This window comes from Palaemon carinicauda, chromosome 28, assembly GCF_036898095.1.
Source record: "Palaemon carinicauda isolate YSFRI2023 chromosome 28, ASM3689809v2, whole genome shotgun sequence".
NCBI lineage: Eukaryota > Metazoa > Arthropoda > Malacostraca > Decapoda > Palaemonidae > Palaemon > Palaemon carinicauda.
Window position 1 is genome coordinate 87,427,650 of NC_090752.1, and position 19,816 is coordinate 87,447,465.

The following is a 19,816-nucleotide window of genomic DNA, read 5'->3' on the forward strand; positions in this document are numbered from 1 at the left end:
AAGCGACGAAAATGACTTTCGATGTCAATCAATCAATCAATCAAAACTGAAAAAATAAGACAGCACAAAAGAAGAAAATGTAACAAACAGAAAAGAATAAATAAGAAACAAGACAAAGATAAACGGGGATATTATCAGAGAGGAATAAAAGTAGTTAATACTTGGTAAGCGATGGAAAATATATATCCCTCATTACTACATTAATTTCACGCCCGGGAGCTCTTCATTATTACAGTTTCTTGTAAGCAATAACAAAAGGATTACCTTGAGTCTTAACTCAAGAAAGATTAAACAATAAAATCTTTGTCGACACAGGAAGTTGACTTTTCTTCTCATTTTCTTTATATAAATTCGCCATCTGACAATTTCTATTTAATCTCTTCCGATTCTTTCAACTTTTCGTCCTGTTATCTCTCATTCCATGATGATTATTCTTAATCCTTCCTTTGTTTCTTCTGGGTATCTTCAATCTCTCTCTCTCTCTCTCTCTCTCTCTCTCTCTCTCTCTCTCTCTCTCTCTCTCTCTCTCTCTCTCTCTCTCTCTCTGATTTTCATAGCCAGAAACAGTCAAGGTATTAAATCTATCCATTATTTCACGGTTTCAATTAATGTCATACAACAGCTTTTGGCATAAAGGAATGAAGGAGGTAATATCAGATTTCAAGTAAAAGAAACAACAGCAGGGACACAGAGTAAGTAACCAAATATTTTTCTTTAATCCTATTATAACTGATGTAGAAAGTTTTTAATTTCCATTAAACGAGAAATTAATTCATAATTGGAATATTTTTGATGCAGGAACAAAGTTGCAAACTTGGGTATTGAGTATGGATGAGGCAGTGCAAAGAATGTGCAAATAAAAGCGAGTAAAAATCCGTGGAAGAGAAGATTCATATTTCTGCAGTTAGAGGCAAGTGAAAGACGAAAAGGAGAACAAGTAAAAAGTTAATTTCAGGATAAGATTTAGAGAAAATATATTGCAACACTGAACATCAAGGTAAAGGTGTCTGGTTCCAATTCCAGAATCATTAAAATAGATGCTCACCAGAACGCCAGCCTAGCAAGAGCTGTGGTGCTCAACCACAGCAGTGACCTCCCCAGTAAACAGCATACACTCACGGTCCAAGGCTGGGATCGATCTGCTGCCATCCGAATACGTTACCACTTTACGACAGTGGTTAAGGTAATGCCATTTGACTGATGACGATGTAATTCTTCAATTCAAATATGCTGTAATTAATATTTTACATAGTTCCTCCTATAAAAATGTCTACTGTCGTAACAGTATTATATTAAAATTCTTTTTGTTTTTAATGAATTATAAAAGGAATGAAGGGAAAAAGGTAATGACGTACATATTTGAACTTATTCAACTCCAAAATCTAACCAAGGTTCGAAACTTAGCGGGGCGCCGGAGAATGACTTTTCTTTCTATTTCGTATTGCAGAAAAATCAGTAGGAATCCCACGAGAAAAATTGCAATACATCGAGATGCTAGTAGTTCAGATTTTAGTCTCGGTAATTACATACTTAAATAAGCTGTGAAAATTGAATTATTACAAATGTGTCATAAGAGATAGTTGAAATAATAACGGAATTAAGAAATAGGTCTGGCAAAATATAATATGATGTCTTGGAATACAATAATATTCAGAGCAACGTTGGAGACGATTCCGATGGCGTTGAATCCTGAAATGAATGTTGATGGGGACAACAAACTATTCAGTGATGGCGACGAATATGATCATTAATCCATTAATATGTCCTCAAGATAATCTCTAAACGCTTAGACGAGGACCAAAATATTACCGCTTCTTCAATGATCAAAATACTCATAACTAAAAGTTATGAATATTATCAACCTTAAATGGCATACAATTACACAGTAATTCACCAGAGAACAGAATGTCCATACATTAAGGATTAAAAAAAAAATTTCTAATAGGAGCGCCCGGTGACATCAAGATTTCCGTAAGGTAGAATTATTTTCCTGTCCCTTCTCCCCAGAAGTCTAATTATATTTCTCCTAAAGTTAACCACAAATTAAAAGTCACAAAAACCAATTTTAGTTAGATTTCGTTTCAGAGTCCAGGCACAGATTGTTGTATAATTAATTCTATCAAAGAAGAAGAAGAAGAAGAAGAAGAAGAACAACAACAACAACAACAACAACAACAACAACAACAACAACAACAACAAGGACAAAAAGCGTCCCGTAATCAAAACCTTCCGTCACTTCTATAACAACCTAGGTACAGTTGGCTTCGTTAATTCAGGTACACTGACGCCTCCTTAGCTTTCCAATAAGTGTATCGGAATTAATGAAGCCAACAGTAAAATCGTGAGACCACCCGTAGGTAAAAGTAAATATACTCTTAAGGAAAATAAAAACTTGGCCAAACATTGAAAATTATCTAATATGCAGAATACCGGGTGATCTTTGAGGAAAAAATACTCCACTTATAAAAAAAAAAGTAACTGGTGATGAGTTAAAATGCAAACTCTGTGGTGATATTCAACACTAGCCAAAAACCAATATGGCCAGTGGAGATTGTGAGATTAACCGGTGATGAAGTGTGGGTTAGATGTAGATGGAGAACACTGGCCAGAAACATCGAACCCACATAAAAGCGGGAAAAGATGCAGACAAAGAAGAAGAAGTGGTGATATTTAACACACAAAGATGTTAATTTAACTAGAATTTTATTTATACGGGGGGGGGGGGGACGTGTGTCTAAACCTATATTAAATTTTTTTAACGAGGTGTATTTGCACCGACTCGCAGGGATGCCCATTTAGCTCGGAAATGTTTCCTCCTATTTGATTGGTTGGACAAAATCATTCTAGCCAATCAGCTAGAAAGAAACTTTCCCGAGGTAAAAGGGCACCGCTGTGATTCAGTGCAAATGTGACTCATTGAAAAATTGAGTATAGAGTTTGAGTATCATTCAGATGTAAATCGGAGATAGAACAACGGATAAAGATGAAACAAGAAAACCAATATATATATATATATATATATATATATATATATATATATATATATATATATATATATATATATATATATATATATATATATATATAAAAGATAATGTGAAGAAAACAAATACAGGTCATGTTTTTGCCCGGCATAAGTTTCTTCATGCACGACCAGAAGGATAAACATGCTGATAGGCCTACTTAAAGGCTCCTTCTTTATAACAGACTGGTTGTCTTTATCAAATCCGGTATCTGGGATCAATCGTAAATAGGAACTACATTAGATTAGACATTGGTAGGTCATGGACAAATAATTAATAATGTTATATTTTGTTAATCAAAACCAGTATTCAAATTATTCTCGATAAACAAAATTTAATTTCAAAATAAATATGTCGTGGAAATAACACATCACAATTTTCAAAATTAAAACAGGCATTAAAATGAATTCAAAGAGAAAAATATGACAAATATAATTTTTTTCTGCCGGATATTAAGGAGATTATTACTTTTATTAAAGAGAGAATTTAAACTTATCCAGCTATAGTTATAATAAATACAAAAACCGACCTTTTTCTATATCTGTATGATCAACAAATCCCATACCAATCTATGAATGCTTTGTATTTTAACTTGAATAAAGCACCATGCCATGTCCAATAATCTTGGGCATTAAAAATACAGCTACATACGTTGTATATTACATAGATTTTAAAGATTATAAAGAGAAAAGGAGATTAACAACAATTCTTTAACTAAAGACAGCTTAAGTTAATAAGTTTCAAGTAAAATCAGGAAAACCAAATTCAAAATTACAACGTCTAATACTTCAAATTTAAAACAATATTTTTTGACATTTTTCATTGAAGTTAAAAGATATGTTCTAAAAAGAATATGTCTTTTTTATACAAAATATTTACTTTAAGAATATTATGCTGACTTCCGGATACTAATATATATATATATACCTACTTTGGATATTTAATAGAGGAAACAATTCCTAACAGGAAAGGAAACACGATAAACGATTAAGCCGATTATTTCTAGTCTCTAAAATTTTAAATTATAAAGAAAAGTTCTACATATATTTTCTCTTTAATTACAGGGAAGTTAATCCTTTTTCTCTCAAAATTTTTCCCCTACCAAAAAATGTGAGAGATTTCAATGTTTAAATATATTGATGGGTTTTTCAATACAGTATTTAATAGGTAATAATGTTAAATGTTGTCAAATTAAAGTTTAGTAGAGAAAGAAATTGAAATTGAATTGAAGAATTAAAAGAATTAAAACCCTTAAAGTGATCATATCATTATCTCTTCTTATAACTCGTAACTGTTGCAACAGACTTATTTACATTATTATTATTATTATTATTATTATTATTATTATTATTATTATTATTATTATTATTATTATTACTATCATTATTATTGTATAAGCTAAGCTATAACACCTAGTTGGAAAAGCAACATGTTATAAGCCCAGGGACACCGACAGGGAAAAACGGCCCAGTTAGGATAGGAAACAAGGAAAGAAATAAACTTCAAGAGAAGTATTAAACAATCAAAATAAAATATTTTAAGAAAACTTTTTTTTCTGATGAGAAATACTAGTACGATAAACTCCAAGGAAAGCCTTGTAATCCACTATTTAATTTCACATTTTCTTTTTTATTTCGTGTCTGAATAAGTGGCCATGATGACGATATATTTAGACTATTTGGAATCAATTCCAATAGGTAAGGATTCTAAGAATAAATCCTAATATCTAAGGATTGATTTTGAAAATCAACACTAATATGTAAGGATTAAGTCTAAGAATCAATTCTAATATTTAAGGATTAGTTCTAAGAATCAATCTTAATATGGAAGGATGGATTCTAAGAATCCATCCTAATATGTAAGGATGGATTCTAAGAATCAATCCTAATATTTAAGGATTGATTTTGAGAATCAAGAATCAATCCTAGAATTTGAGGATCGATTCTAAAAATCACTCCTAATATGTAAGTATTAATTTTGAGAATCAAGAATCAAGAATTAATTCTGAGAATCAATCTTAATGTGTAAGGATTAATTCAACAGAATACTTTCCTGTATCCTAAATAATTTCTCTTATCCCCTAAAAAAATCAATAAGATAATTCTTACAAAAACAAATTATATGAAAAAAGTAAATTTTAACCGTCAATCAAGTATCCCATCTTAAAGATTGTTAGCGGTAGGGAGAGAGGGAGAGGGAGTAGGAGAGGGAGGGAGGGGGAGGGAATTGGGAGACCAAAGGGGGGGGGGGAGAGAGAGGAGAGACCAAGAGTACGTGATAATGAGAGGAATCCCTTGGCAGCTCATTAAGATTCTTCGGACCCATGGTTCTCAGAAATGGTAAGTCGGTGCAAATTTCTATCTCCCGGATTTTTTTTTTTTTTTTTTTTTTTTTTTTTTTTTTTTTTTTTTTTTTTTTTTTTTTACTTCCAGAACTTGAAGACTTTATTGTTTCCAGAGTGTTATGATAGTGAGGATTTGGGAATTACAGAGGGTTACGCGTCATATGATTTCCCAATTATTTATGTTTAAACTATGTAAGAATAATGTTTCCTCTAAGGATTAAATACTATACATGAAGGAAATACTTGTTGGTCATGCAGTGTTTTTCAGCATTGTGGAGCCAGAAATTAACATAAGTTAAAATAGGGATATATTGACACAAATTTAGTTGGTAGTCAATGATGTGATTGGTTGTTGGTTTAAGCCGGTCTAATGCAAACAAAGATCCATTCCAAAAAGTAGCATATTAATGATAATATGATAAAGATATTTTGAACACCTCCTATCCGCTTAGACACTTATCGTGAGTGAGTTTAGGCAAGTTATTATACGAGATACGACAATTGAAATATACAGGAATTACAATGTAAGTAGATAATTTTCCTATCTATCTATCTGCCCCAGCTATGTGTGCATACCAAGGTGAGAAAGTGGAAATGTACAAAGGTATTGTTAAACCAACTCGCGTTTATGGAATTCAAATATGAAATTCGAGAGTAAATAAAAAAAAAAACGTTCAAAAGGTTAAAAATATATTTGAAGAGAATTGATGGGGCGAGAAAGGGGGGGGGGGGGAGATATGCAGAATAAGTGGTAAACAGACTAGCATTCGTGAAATGATTGATCAGCACTTTGCGGTGGTTCAGTCACGTGGAAAGAATGACCGACATCAGATTAATTAAAAAATATTGATATCAGGTACGAGAGGTGGGCCTATGAAAGGTGTGATAGCCATTTGAGTTGTATGGAGAAGGAAGAGCACTGACATCCCTGAATGGGGTGTTCGACGTTTACTGATGAGACTACTGTGTAGATGTGTGGAGTAATTATTGTTATGGAAGATTACAGCGACTCCGTAGTTAAACCAGACTCAAACGACGTAAAGGTTTAAAGGCTGATCATGAATGGCAGAGGCAGGGAGCAGTGATATTTCCCTATCAAGCAGGGCAATGCCCCGAGAGATTTACATATGATCAGCGGCCAAGCTCCCTCTCCACCCAAGCTAGGATCAAGAAGGGCTAGGCAATGGCTGCTGATGACCTATAAGCTCCCCTAAACTCACATCCTTAGCTCACAAGGATGGTGAGGTTGCAGCGACCAAAGGAACTAACGAGTTTGAGCAGGACTCGAACCCCTGTCTGGCAATCCCCAGGCAAGGACGTTACCAACAGCCCACCACAACCCTTAAGCATTAAACTAGCTACCAGTTACTTCCCTACAAGTACTGGGTCACAGCCAGGGTGGAGTAAGGCATATGGCTAACATCCTCGTCCCAAGTGAATGTTTAAAACCGTTATCTTGAAAATGTGATTGGAGTTACTCCCACTAAGAAGATACGGTGTAGGAGTCGTATTCTCGGATGTCTCAGGAAGTCTCCTTTACACCGGCTGCGACCGTCTACAGTGGATTAACTACTAGATATATAATTCATTACTAAGGTCAAGCATCGAACCGGGAACTTTTAGCCTGATGAGGTGAACTTCCCTATTGGCACAATGCCTTAATAGCTACCTACACACATACACACACACAAACAAACACACATATATATATATATATATATATATATATATATATATATATATATATATATATATATATATATATGTGTGTGTGTGTGTGTGTGTGTGTGTGAGTATGTGTGAAAATCGATCTTTAAATAGTAAATAAATTACCGACGTTTACTGAAAAATAAACCTCTGGTTATGGTCCAGTTCTAGAGGGATTTTTCACCTCCTTTCTGTTCCGGAAATAACACAGCTTACACTATAACCAACTACATCCTAAACAATAAGCTTTCACTAGACCATAAGCAGATCTAAGGACAAGGAACCTCCAGAGCGTTATGAGAACACAAAAGAACCTCTCGTAATTACTTTGGGAACAAAAGATCTGATTCCAAAAATTACCTTTTTATTTTCCAACCAAAAAAGAGGAACAGAATGGCGCGATTTATATCATAATTGCCATCCCAAATGGGGGATATCAAAATCATTTGTTTTTTTACACATGGGAACATATCCTTAATATCTGTGTACGCACCTGCGTGAATATTCTATTCCTTTTATTCCCAGTTATTAATACTATCATTACTAGCTAAGCTATAACCCTACTTTGAAAAGCAGGATGCTATAAGCCTAAAAGCTTCAACAGCGAAATGGCCCATTAAGGAAAGGGAATAAGAAAATAGATAGACTATTGTGCCCGAGTGTACCCTCAAGCGAGAGAACTCTAACGCAAGATAATGGAAAAACATGATACACAGGCTATGGCACTACGCAAGAATAGAGAACAATGGTTTGATTTGGGACTGTAACTCTATTCCTTAGCCTTCCCGTTCGGTGAAAAATACTACTAATTTGTGTCTCTTTTAAGAAAGATATCATAACGATCTACTTTGATATACAGAAAGATATCCAGTACTTTTTGTCTTCTCTAATGGGGAAATATCCTTGGCCTTTGTCTTCCAAATATAAGGAATTATATCACCGTGTCTTCCAAGTGCAGTAATATCTATCCTTTATCTTCTACCAAGGAAGGTATGTTAACTATCTTTTTATCCCTCTGGGTGGATATTTCATCCCACGATACATCAAATGACGTTATCCAATTAGGTCCCAAAATAGAAGTTTATATAAATCAAACGGATAACGTCTCTAATTTTTCAAGTTAAGAAAAAAATATTAAAAGACTAATGAAGTGAGAAGAATCTTCAATAACACTAACGTTGGTATTGAAGAAAAAGATATTTCCCTGCAGAGAAAAAGCAAGACGAACATTTGTAATACATTTACCAGTCTATCAATGGAACTGAGAATTCCTAAAGCCCAGCTGCGGTATTCTCACCAAAGTCTAAATGTAGATCTTGATTCTCACTACCATAACTCTAGAAGAGTGTCTATACTAATATTATTATTATATCCACCAACGAAGTTGGAAGGAGGTTATATTTTACCACCTGTTTGTGTGTGTGTTTGTTTGTAAACAGCTTCCTGGCCACAATTTTAATCGTATTGAAACTTTCAGGGATTAACTGTTTTGTAAAAACCCGGAAATCATTATTTTGGAAGATCAAAGGTCAAGGTCACGGGCGAGCAAAACGTCCACATCTCGTAATCAGCCATAAGTTTCGACATCCTTGTTACAGAGACTTTAAACTTGGTTCATATTTTCATGTATGAAAATCCACGCCTATTAATGCACGTTAAGGTTAAAGATCAAGGTCAAGGTCAAGAAAATGGTCGAGAAATTAGCTACTGCGGCAGAGATCTGCCTTTGATGAGTGCCCCTCTAGTTATTATTATTATTATTTGTTACGCTACAACCCTGGTTGGAAAAGCAGCATGCTATAAGCCCAAGGGCTCCAACAGGGAAAATAGCACGGCAAGTTCTTCCAACACTTTGCATGGACAAACGGCAAAAGTCTTGAACTGAAAAACTTTTACTAAAGACGTAAGTCACCAAGAACCAACTCCCCTGCAATTAAGGAGGCTGCCCCAACTTCCCTGCCAAAGCAATCGCTTACACAGCAGACATTCCCAGATTGAACAGCATTTCCTGTTCATTGATCAAAGTACCATATACTGTAACTATATCTGCACCAACATCAGCATTGACAAATTCAGATTTGTCATACGAGGTAACAACACCACTGACTTCAATGCTTAATTACGTTGGGTCCAAAATGCTAAAGAATTTCTCAAAGAGAGAGAGAGAGAGAGAGAGAGAGAGAGAGAGAGAGAGAGAGAGAGAGAGAGAGAGAGAGAGAGACGAAGCCTAATGAAGTTCTTATAAGAACTGTATGATTTTTCTACTGTAGTAAACTACAACTGTTTCTTAAAGGGGAAGATATATCTTTTTATGTTAGTGTATTATATATATATATATATATATATATATATATATATATATATATATATATATATATATATATATGTATATATATTATATATATATATATATTATATATATATATATATATGTGTGAGAGAGAGAGAGAGAGAGAGAGAGAGAGAGAGAGAGAGAGAGAGAGAGAGAGAGAGAGAGAGAGAGAGAGAGAAGCCTGGTGAAGTTCTTATAAGAAATAAAGTTGGAGTATGAGACAGTTTTGAAAGAAATCTAAGGGTTTCGAGATTCAAAAACGTTTCTTTGAGATGACACGAGCAGAATCCAATAGTCAGCAAAAAGGAGATTAAATGGCGTTTCTTCACAATTAGCATTTTTTAAGGAATTACTGATTATTCCCAAAGTTCCATTGGGAGATTAATGGGAGGCCAAAGAAAAAACCTGGGTTGGCATGATGAATTACACGAAAAAATTTTCTTCGCTCATTTTAACATGCATAGCAGGTTATAAATTAAAGGAAGGGAAGTATAAAGTGACAATGGAGTGGAATGAAAGAGGAATATGAAAATTAAGATTATTTTACATGTGAAAATGGAATTATTATAACGATGGAATCAGATATATTACATTGAAATGAAAAATCAATTGAAAGTTGAAAAGGCAAATTACTGATAGCATTGATACAGCTCTCGAAAATAAAAGAAAAAAATCATGAAATGTGAGCATTGAGGATAAGGGAATGATTACATAAATTGAATTAAGAATTAAAATACTTTCAACGAATGTTAATTTTGATGTAGGCTACATTGATGTAGAGATGATGAAGCAGCAACATCAATGGAGAAAATTATTTATGTAATCTAAACCTATCATCATGGCATAGAAACATCAGTGAAATGACAAACTTGTATCATATGAAACATTAATTGAATTAAAAATTTAATTTTTTTTTCCACCGAATATTAATTATGATGTACATTGATGTACAGAAATAAGATGATGGAACGGAAACATCAATGGAGGAAAATATTTATATAATCTAAATCTATTATAATAGAATAGAAAAGTTTATGGAATGACAAACTCGAATCATATGAAAAGTAAATAATATTTGGAATGAACGCGCAATTGTAATGAGAGGAAGCTAATCTGATACTGAATTTATCACTTGTTCAAGTTGCAAGGAAATTAATACACTAATCTATCCTTCTCCATCATAAGGATTAATACAACACATTAATCTAGAACTTTTATTCCTGCTGTGACCAGGCTGTGGAATGCTCTTCCTAATCTGATGGTTGAATCATTGGAACTTAAGAAGTTGAAACTTGCTGCAACCTCATGAACTGGTTGACAAAAATGTTGTTTCATAATTTATATTCGACTGATCTATTTCACAGTTGTTACTGATATTAAATTATCATATAATTTTTCATAATAATTTTTCAAATATGGCATATTTGTTATCTCTCTATTTCGTTTCCGTGTTGGGCAGTTCTCCCCGTTGAAGTCCTTTTGGCTTGTAACATCCTTTTCCGACTAGGGTTGTAGCTTAGCTGATAATAATAATAATAATAATAATAATAATAATAATAATAATAATAATAATAATAATAATAATAATAATGATAATAATACTTCGCCTCATTAACGGAACGTTGCTAAATCATTTGCAAACATAATGATTTAAGTCATTAGATAAACTAAGCCAGTTTTCCCAAATCCTTTAATGTAAAATGACTTTCAGCATTCTAGCATTTCCATTAATGATTCTAAGTGGACGGCAGTTCCACGGTTCTTAATAATGTTAAATAAACCTTTAAATCAAAATTTTAGAGTTTTCTTTATCAAAATGCAAATTTCTTTTTGGTCACCCCGATTTCTACGCTCATTTCATGGAATTTTCATCATTATGAATTTCATGATAAACAGAAAATAAAGGAAAAAATGTCCAATTATGATATTCTTTAAAACTGGATAAAAAAAACCTTGAAACCGAAATGAGAAAATAGATGGAGACACTCTTCTAACAAAGTTTTCACCCATTTAATAAAATCAGTATTTTTTTTATCTATTTAACTGTATAAATCATAAGAATTTTGAATTAGATAATCCAACACATATTTAATTTCCCACCAAAATGTTTACTAAATATGAGGCAAGAGCTAAAAATCCTGTCCTTTTCGCTCACAAATCAATCAATATCAACTAACGTATACAGAGATAACTCACACAGATACCAAAGATGATGATGGTAGCATGAGAAAAGAAGTGTCACAGAACAGGTGAACCAACAGGGAAGTTGGTGGAGAGGATTGGAGAGGGAGGGATAAAAAAAGGTGTCTTTGGACGTGTAAGTTACAAAGAAAGATTTAATGAATTGAATTGAATTGAATATAGGATTTAGGCATTAAGCCAAGCACTGGGGCATCAAAGGCCATTCAGCGCTATATAACGAAAATCATTCAATCATATCTGTATACTCACACCATTTAGTATCATTTTAACCTTTAATACAAATCGCAACACTTCCATACAATAAAATCTAGATGTGAAAGATTTAGTGAGCTCACTTCTCTTTCCGGGTTATTCTCTACGATTAAAAGGATGAGGTGGAATTGAGAGGTGAATTTCAATAAGTATGTAAAGTAAATGGAGATTCTAGGGATGAAATAGTAAAAACGTGTATATCTAAATAGATATAATAAAATACAGTGAGTCCAAAGACAGTGTTTTAACATAAGATTCATCTATTTCTTGTGTTTGAGAGGTATTCATTACTGCTGAAGTTTTGACAGAATCAAAAGCTTTCTCGTAGGCTATAAACACAACACATACATGTCTTCATGGATAAATAACAAACTACAGGGGAATAGAGGTGTTAAAATGGAAGGGCCTTAACAACATGTAAACAAACTAGCGATAAAAGACGAATTCATTAGCAAAGTGCACTTATGGAGGTGACTACACAATACTCATTATCCTTTTGTGAATGGTATGAAGGTAATGTTGTGGAAGTATTCGCCACTGACTTTCAACTATAAATCAGCAAATGCAATAAATGCAACAAATAATTGCAGTTATACGCTTCTTTGGAACCGTCTTTTCAATACACACACACACACACACACACACATATATATATATATATATATATATATATATATATATATATATATATATATATATATATATACATATATATAATGATTCACATACACATGCACAGACGCAAACAGATTATACACACAGACATACACACACATATACATAAATATCTATATCTATATCTATATATATATATATATATATATATATATATATATATATATATATATATAAATGTGTGTGAGTAAATATGTGTGTAAATACAATATATATCAGCAATAAGTCCTTTTTACGACAAGTGGGGGGGGGGGGGAGTTGGCAGGTTGCAGAGAAGAATAACAGAAATGAATGCAACAATTATCCTTTACCAAGATGAACCTCATCCCCAGCGCCCAATGGCAATCATAAAATCACTCCTATAGGATATCAGAAAAAAAAATTGCATCCTCGATGTTTAGTGTAGTCTAATAATGACTAAATGGCCAAACACAGGGAACATCAGGGAATTCAGCGCATCCCTAAGTCCTTCACTGTACTGCTATAACAACAACAACAACAACAACAACAAAACAAATGCATCCGTTTCTAGTTCAATGCATGACAAAGGACTCAGAGTTTAACCTAAACGCGTTAACCTAATTGATGCATTGTTAATACAACGAAACGAGTATATACAATATGTCACTTGACTGAACAACATTGAGAATAATTAGTAAATCGATTATTTATTTGGTACTGGCCCAACTCGAAGAAAAACCTAACTTTTTGGTTGAATCTGAAACAATTTACATTCTGAAGTGGAATAAGTATAATAGTAACAGCAGAGATTGAAAAGGTTATGTCTTTGCTTTTTAATAATAACTTTTACGACAGTGACGGTCATACTTTTTAACGGGAATGTCCCACAAAAGGTGAAACTTACAGTTACAAAAGGCAATAAACAATCAATTGTACCTGGTACTTACTCGGTAGCTGTAGGTCGTCTGCAGGGTGCACATTCGCACAAGACTATCATCTTTATCCTAAGAAAATAAAACAAAATAACAATTAAAATAGGTGACGTTCTACCTTTAAACTCCATTATGAAAATAAAACAGATGAAATATGAAAGAGGGTATGAAAATTAGTTGACATTTTTGGAACATTACATGAAAGGTCTTGCTCAAGAATTATATACCATTTCCTTACGATTTTTAAAATATTGCATGAAAGAATTTGCTCAAGAATTATATACCATTTCCCTACGATTTTTGAAACATTGTATGAAAGATTTTGCTCAAGAGTTATATACCATTTCCTTACGATGTTTTAAGCTTTACATGAAAGGTTTTGCTCAAGAATTATATACCATTTCCCTACAATTTTTGAAACATTGCATGAAAGAATTTGCTCATGAATTATATATAATTTCCTTACGATTTTTGAAACATTGTATGAAAGGTTTTTCACAAGAATTATATACCATTTCCTTACGAGTTTTGAAATATTGCATGAAAGGTTTTGCTCAAGAATTATATACCATTTCCCTACAATTTTTGAAGCATTGCTTGATTTAATGAAGCAGATATTATTAGTACATATTTGCATTTTTAACCTTAGTAAAACTTACACAAATAAAACTTGAAGTAGTTCGTCATGGTGCATTTTAATAAGAGTGGAGCAGGTTGAAGCTAAAGGGTATTTTGACAAAATACTAGCAGTGCTCAGCAATGAATTGTGGTAGGTTAAAGTGAGTGAATAAAACTCTTTTTGAAGGAATAATCTAAAAATTAATAGTGTTCATACATCAAAATTAATAAAATGTAAAAATTACTACCCCCCACACACATAATATATATATATATATATATATATATATATATATATATATATATATATATATATATATATGTCTTATTTATAACTGTAATCGAACAGTTTAACATGTTTTTTCAAAAAGGCCCATAAAAGAAACACAGGAAATATGAATAAATCACACTATATTTCGGTCAATAAACATCGACCCTCTTCAGGATGTAAAGTACAAGTGAGGCTTACAGTGGAGAGTGACGGTTTATATATGAAAGCAAAAGGGTGTGTTCAATTGTTCTATAGTTGTTATAATTGCTGGAAGGATTAGCCAAATTTAATTACATCCAGGTGCGTGTTCTTATTGTTGAGCCGCTTGGAGGAAGTCTTGACCTCTGATGCATGTCTGGTGGTCGGTCTCCGTGGATTATCTTCTTAATGATAGGGTTGAGAAGAGTATTGTCCACTGTGTCAGCTTTCCATTGGCCCCCACATAGGTTCATTGTGTTTGATTGATTTATGATGGCTGATTCCAGGATTTTCCTTCTGTACGGACAGGTACTCTTAAACGATGACACTACATATGAAAAGCTAACAAAAGATCCCCGTAACTCTGTTGCTCCGGAGTTTTTCAAATCCGTAAGAAAAATCGGAAATAATAAAAAAGACATCGAGGTCTTAGAAAAATTCAAAGTCATGAACCCCTCGTTGCCATATTTTTACGGGCTCCCAAAAACTCATAAGGACGGTATTCCCTTACGCCCAATCGTCTCATGTAAAGGGTCATTTATATATAATATATCAAAATGGTTAGCAGACTTGCTGTCTCCCTTTCTAGGGAGCTTTTCTTCAGCTCATATTAAGCATGCAGAGGACTTCATCCAGAAATTCAATAGATTAAATATCCCGGTAAACAATATAAAACTCTTGAGTCTTGACGTAGAATCCCTATTTACAAAGGTCCCGATCAACGACGTATTAGGTTTCTTGAGGGAAAAATTAATCCCTTACGAAGATCACTTCCCCCTCGGTATTGAAAAAACAATTAAGTTAATTAAACTAAGCGTGTCAAATAACGTTTTCTCTTTCAATGGAAATTTTTACAAACAGAAATTTGGTTGTAGTATGGGCAGCCCGTTATCTCCAATTTTAGCTAACCTCTACATGGAATACTTTGAAACAGAAATTTTAACAACAATTAAACCTACAAACATGGTTTGGCAACGCTATGTTGATGACATTTTCACATATTGGGATGATAGCTGGGGAGATTTCAATATATTTTTCAATAATCTAAATTCCCTAGTCCCTAGCATAAAATTTAAAACTGAATGGGAAAAAGATGGAAAATTAGCTTTTTTGGACATACTAATTATAAGGGAATCGACGGGGTATAATTTCACTGTGTATAGAAAACCAACTTTCTCTATTTCCTACATTCATTTCTTTAGTTATCACGACATTTCTGTAAAAATTGGAGTAGCTTGCAATCTATTTCTTAGAGGTTTGAGAATCTGTTCCCCAGCCTACCTAAATAAAGAATTTGAAATCATCCGTAAACAACTCGCCCAGCTATTCTACCCGACGTATGTCATAGAAAAGGCCATCAACAAAGCCAACACGATATATTATAAAGATCATGATGTTACTAACCAAAGAGATTTTAAAAATAAGATAAAACTCCCATATATAGAAGGTATTAAAAATATAACAAATCATATCAAAACTGAGAACCCCTTTGTTTTTTCATATCCAAAGACCATAGGAAGCGCCCTTATTAATGTTTATCAAAATAAAAGAGAGATAGAATCCGGCGTTTATAAAGTACCATGTAGGGATTGTGAAAAAGTGTACGTTGGGCAAACTGGCCGTTCGCTATCTCAAAGATTATCCGAACACAAAAGATCTGTTAGATATGGGTATGAAAACTCGGGGATTTTCATTCACCTTAGGGATTTAGGGCACCAGATTAACTGGAGTGAGTCGTCTTTGCTTTTTAAGAGTACCTGTCCGTACAGAAGGAAAATCCTGGAATCAGCCATCATAAATCAATCAAACACAATGAACCTATGTGGGGGCCAATGGAAAGCTGACACAGTGGACAATACTCTTCTCAACCCTATCATTAAGAAGATAATCCACGGAGACCGACCACCAGACATGCATCAGAGGTCAAGACTTCCTCCAAGCGGCTCAACAATAAGAACACGCACCTGGATGTAATTAAATTTGGCTAATCCTTCCAGCAATTATAACAACTATAGAACAATTGAACACACCCTTTTGCTTTCATATATAAACCGTCACTCTCCACTGTAAGCCTCACTTGTACTTTACATCCTGAAGAGGGTCGATGTTTATTGACCGAAATATAGTGTGATTTATTCATATTTCCTGTGTTTCTTTTATGGGCCTTTTTGAAAAAACATATATATATATATATATATATATATATATATATATATATATATATATATATATATATATATATATGTGTGCGTGCGTGTATATATATACATATACATATATATATATATATATATATATATATATATATATATATATATATACATACAAACATTTCACTGCTACTGTTGATTTACTTTGACGTTTACAAGTCATTAATTAATCAACATCTTTCTTTCATAGAAACCTTGAGCCTATTTTATTGTTTACCGCTCTCTTTTTATAAATGGCACAAAGACCTAGACACTTACACAAGCAACGACTAAACACTACACAATTGCACACAGATCCCCGCTATGTTTAGACAACTGAACAGGATAATTTTCTTTTATTTTCCATTTTACCAAATCAATTTTTATTTAACTATCAACATTTATTAAGTAGCCGATTTACATGTTTAGGCTTAAAACACACACACACATAATGTGTGTGTGTATGTATGTATGTATGTATGTATGTATGTATGTATGTGTCCAAAAAGTTCTTCAAGATCATCCTGGAGACGTTTTGAAATTCTTGGAGACGCTTTTGGAAAGGCTATCGATTCCTGGAGACGTTTTTGGAAGATCTTGGACACACACACAGAAACACACACACACACACACACATTATATATATATATATATATATATATATATATATATATATATATATATATATATATATATACACACACAATGTGTGCGTGTGTGTGTGTGTGTCCAAGATCTTCCAAAAGTGGCAGGAAAGGCGTCCGGCCATGAAAAATTAGCCAAAACCAATATGCCCAGTGGAGATTCCGAGATTAGAACTAATGCAAAAGCGTCTCCAAGGTCTTCAAAACGTCTCCAGGCTCCGATATGGTCTTTTTCTTTTCTCATTTCAATGCTGCAACAGAACTCGGAAAAGTTAAAAATGGCTTTTATATTTTCACCTGTATCTATAGTATCAAAAAATATTGTTTATATGTTATTGTTTTTCGGAGGAATTTAGGCAAGATATGCCAAGAAGCAATCGTTGTCCAGGAAGGCTGAGGAGTATCACTTGAAGTTAGTTAAGGACGTCGATGTGAGGAACCAAGAACTTTTGAAGGAAATCGCGCAAAGCAAGGAAAAGGAAGTCGCCCTCCAGCAGAGGATTCGGCAACTGGAGGCGCAGTTAGAAAAGAAAAAAATTACCCACACCGAGGATGAAAAAAACATTCGTGATGATTCTGGGAGACTAGTCCGAATGGCTATAGAACAGAAGAACAAGAAAAAGAAGGACGACGAAAACTATGAACAACCACTGGAACTCCACAAGGAGCTGATGCATCATAAACGAAATCTTCTCCTAGAAGAACTTGAAAAAACACAGCAAAAACTGGCGATAGCGAGGAAACAACTAGAACTTTCTCGAAATTGGATTGGAGTCCTGAAGGAAAAGATCGCCTAACTGGATCAGAAACAGGAGGTGAGGAATCCTCAACTCAGCAAAGAGACGACCAGGAGGTTGGAAAGCCTCGAAAGGAAACTGTTAGAGAAGAACGGTCAAGTGGAGGCATTACAGGGGACTATAAACTCTCAAGGTCTTCAAATTGAGAAAAATCAAACGGTAATCAACCAATTACTTGAGAAGATGAAAAATGTGGACTTCCGACAAGTCCTTCTCGATGAAAAAGAAGAAAGGCTCCGGCAAAGAGAAGCAAAACTGAAGTCAAGAGAAGCTAAGCACTGGGGACTGGAGTCAAAACGGGCAGATTCAGGAAATCAGCGCAGACGTCAATGGGAATTGGAATACTACGAATTCCTTGTAAAGAGTCGTCAGTACGCCCTCGATAATGGCTTCGTTTTTTATGACCATGGTGATTTTTGGTTACCGGTTTGGTTTGTTCCAAACTCCCCAGTGGATACTTCCGAATATTTTGAACGACTCTCGCAGAAACATAGTGTTAAATGTAAAACAGACTGGATATTTAACAAGCCTTACAGCTTTAGAAAGGATTTAGCGAAAGATGAAGAATGGGAAATAATTCAGAGGAAAAAGAAGGAGTATATCGAAAAATTGCGGAAAGAAATTGCATTTGAAAAGCTAGGAAAGGGGTCGCAGCGAAGACACCACTTTAGGAGGTTGTGACCTCGACTGTTTCGAGTGGAGAAGTTCAGAAGTTGTGCTTCTGAAGACTTGACGGGAGACGAACGACTGCTAGCAGAGAAGAAAATATGGCGCGAATATGTAAGAGGATTTGGATTCATTCATTGGATTCGTCGAGAGAAATTACGGATGGAGTTGAAGCCCGAGTTGTGTGCTCGCAAATTATGGGATGTCCTTCCCTTCGAACTGTGGAATATTCTACATAAACATCTGCCGGATGAAAAACTAAGTGACAGAGCCACCACAACGACGGAGAGGGCTACAACAACAGAAATCGTGTCTACGAGGGGTGTGGGAGCTAAAAAGAGGTCAAAGAACTTGTAATGCAAGGGGTGGGGGCGCTAAAAAGAGGTCAAAGAACTTGTAATGCAAGGGGTGGGGGCGCTAAAAAGAGGTCAAAGAACTTCTAATGCAAGGGGTGGGGGAGCTAAAAAAAGGTCAAAGAACTTCTAATGCAAGGGGTGTGGGAGCTAAATAGAGGTCAAAGAACTTCTAAGGCAAGAGTGGAGGAGCTAAAAAGAGGTCAAAGAACTTCTAATGCAAGGGGTGGGGGAGCTAAAAAGAGGTCAAAGAACTTCTAATGCAAGGGGTGTGGGAGCTAAATAGAGGTCAAAGAACTTCTAATGCAAGGGGTGGGGAAGCTAAAAAGAGGTCTAAGAGCTTCTAATGCAAGGGGTGTGGGAGCTAAAAAGAGGTCAAAGAACTTCTAATGCAAGGGTTGTGGGAGCTAAAAAGAGGTCAAAGAACTTCTAATGCAAGGGGGGTGGCAGCTAGAAAGAGGTCAAAGAACTTCTAATGCAAGGGGTGTGGGAGCTAGAAAGAGGTCAAAGAACTTCTAATGCAAGGGGTGGGGAAGCTAAAAAGAGGTCAAAGAACTTCTAATGCAAGGGGTCGGAAAGCTAAAAAGAGGTCAAAGAACTTCTAATGCAAGGGGTGTGGGAGCTAAAAAGAGGTCAAAGAACTTCTAATGCA

At 34.4% G+C, this 19,816-nt stretch overlaps 1 protein-coding gene across 1 annotated transcript in view; it reads left to right on the forward strand.

Annotated features, from left to right (window-relative positions):
* Positions 1-18,145, forward strand: part of LOC137621924 (M protein, serotype 2.1-like) — a 33,744-nt gene extending 15,599 nt beyond the window's left edge. The window contains exon 2 of the mRNA XM_068352426.1: positions 17,705-18,145. Coding sequence (XP_068208527.1) covers positions 17,705-18,145 — 441 coding nt within the window. The remainder of the gene's footprint in view (positions 1-17,704) is intronic.
* The last annotated feature ends 1,671 nt before the right edge of the window (positions 18,146-19,816 follow it).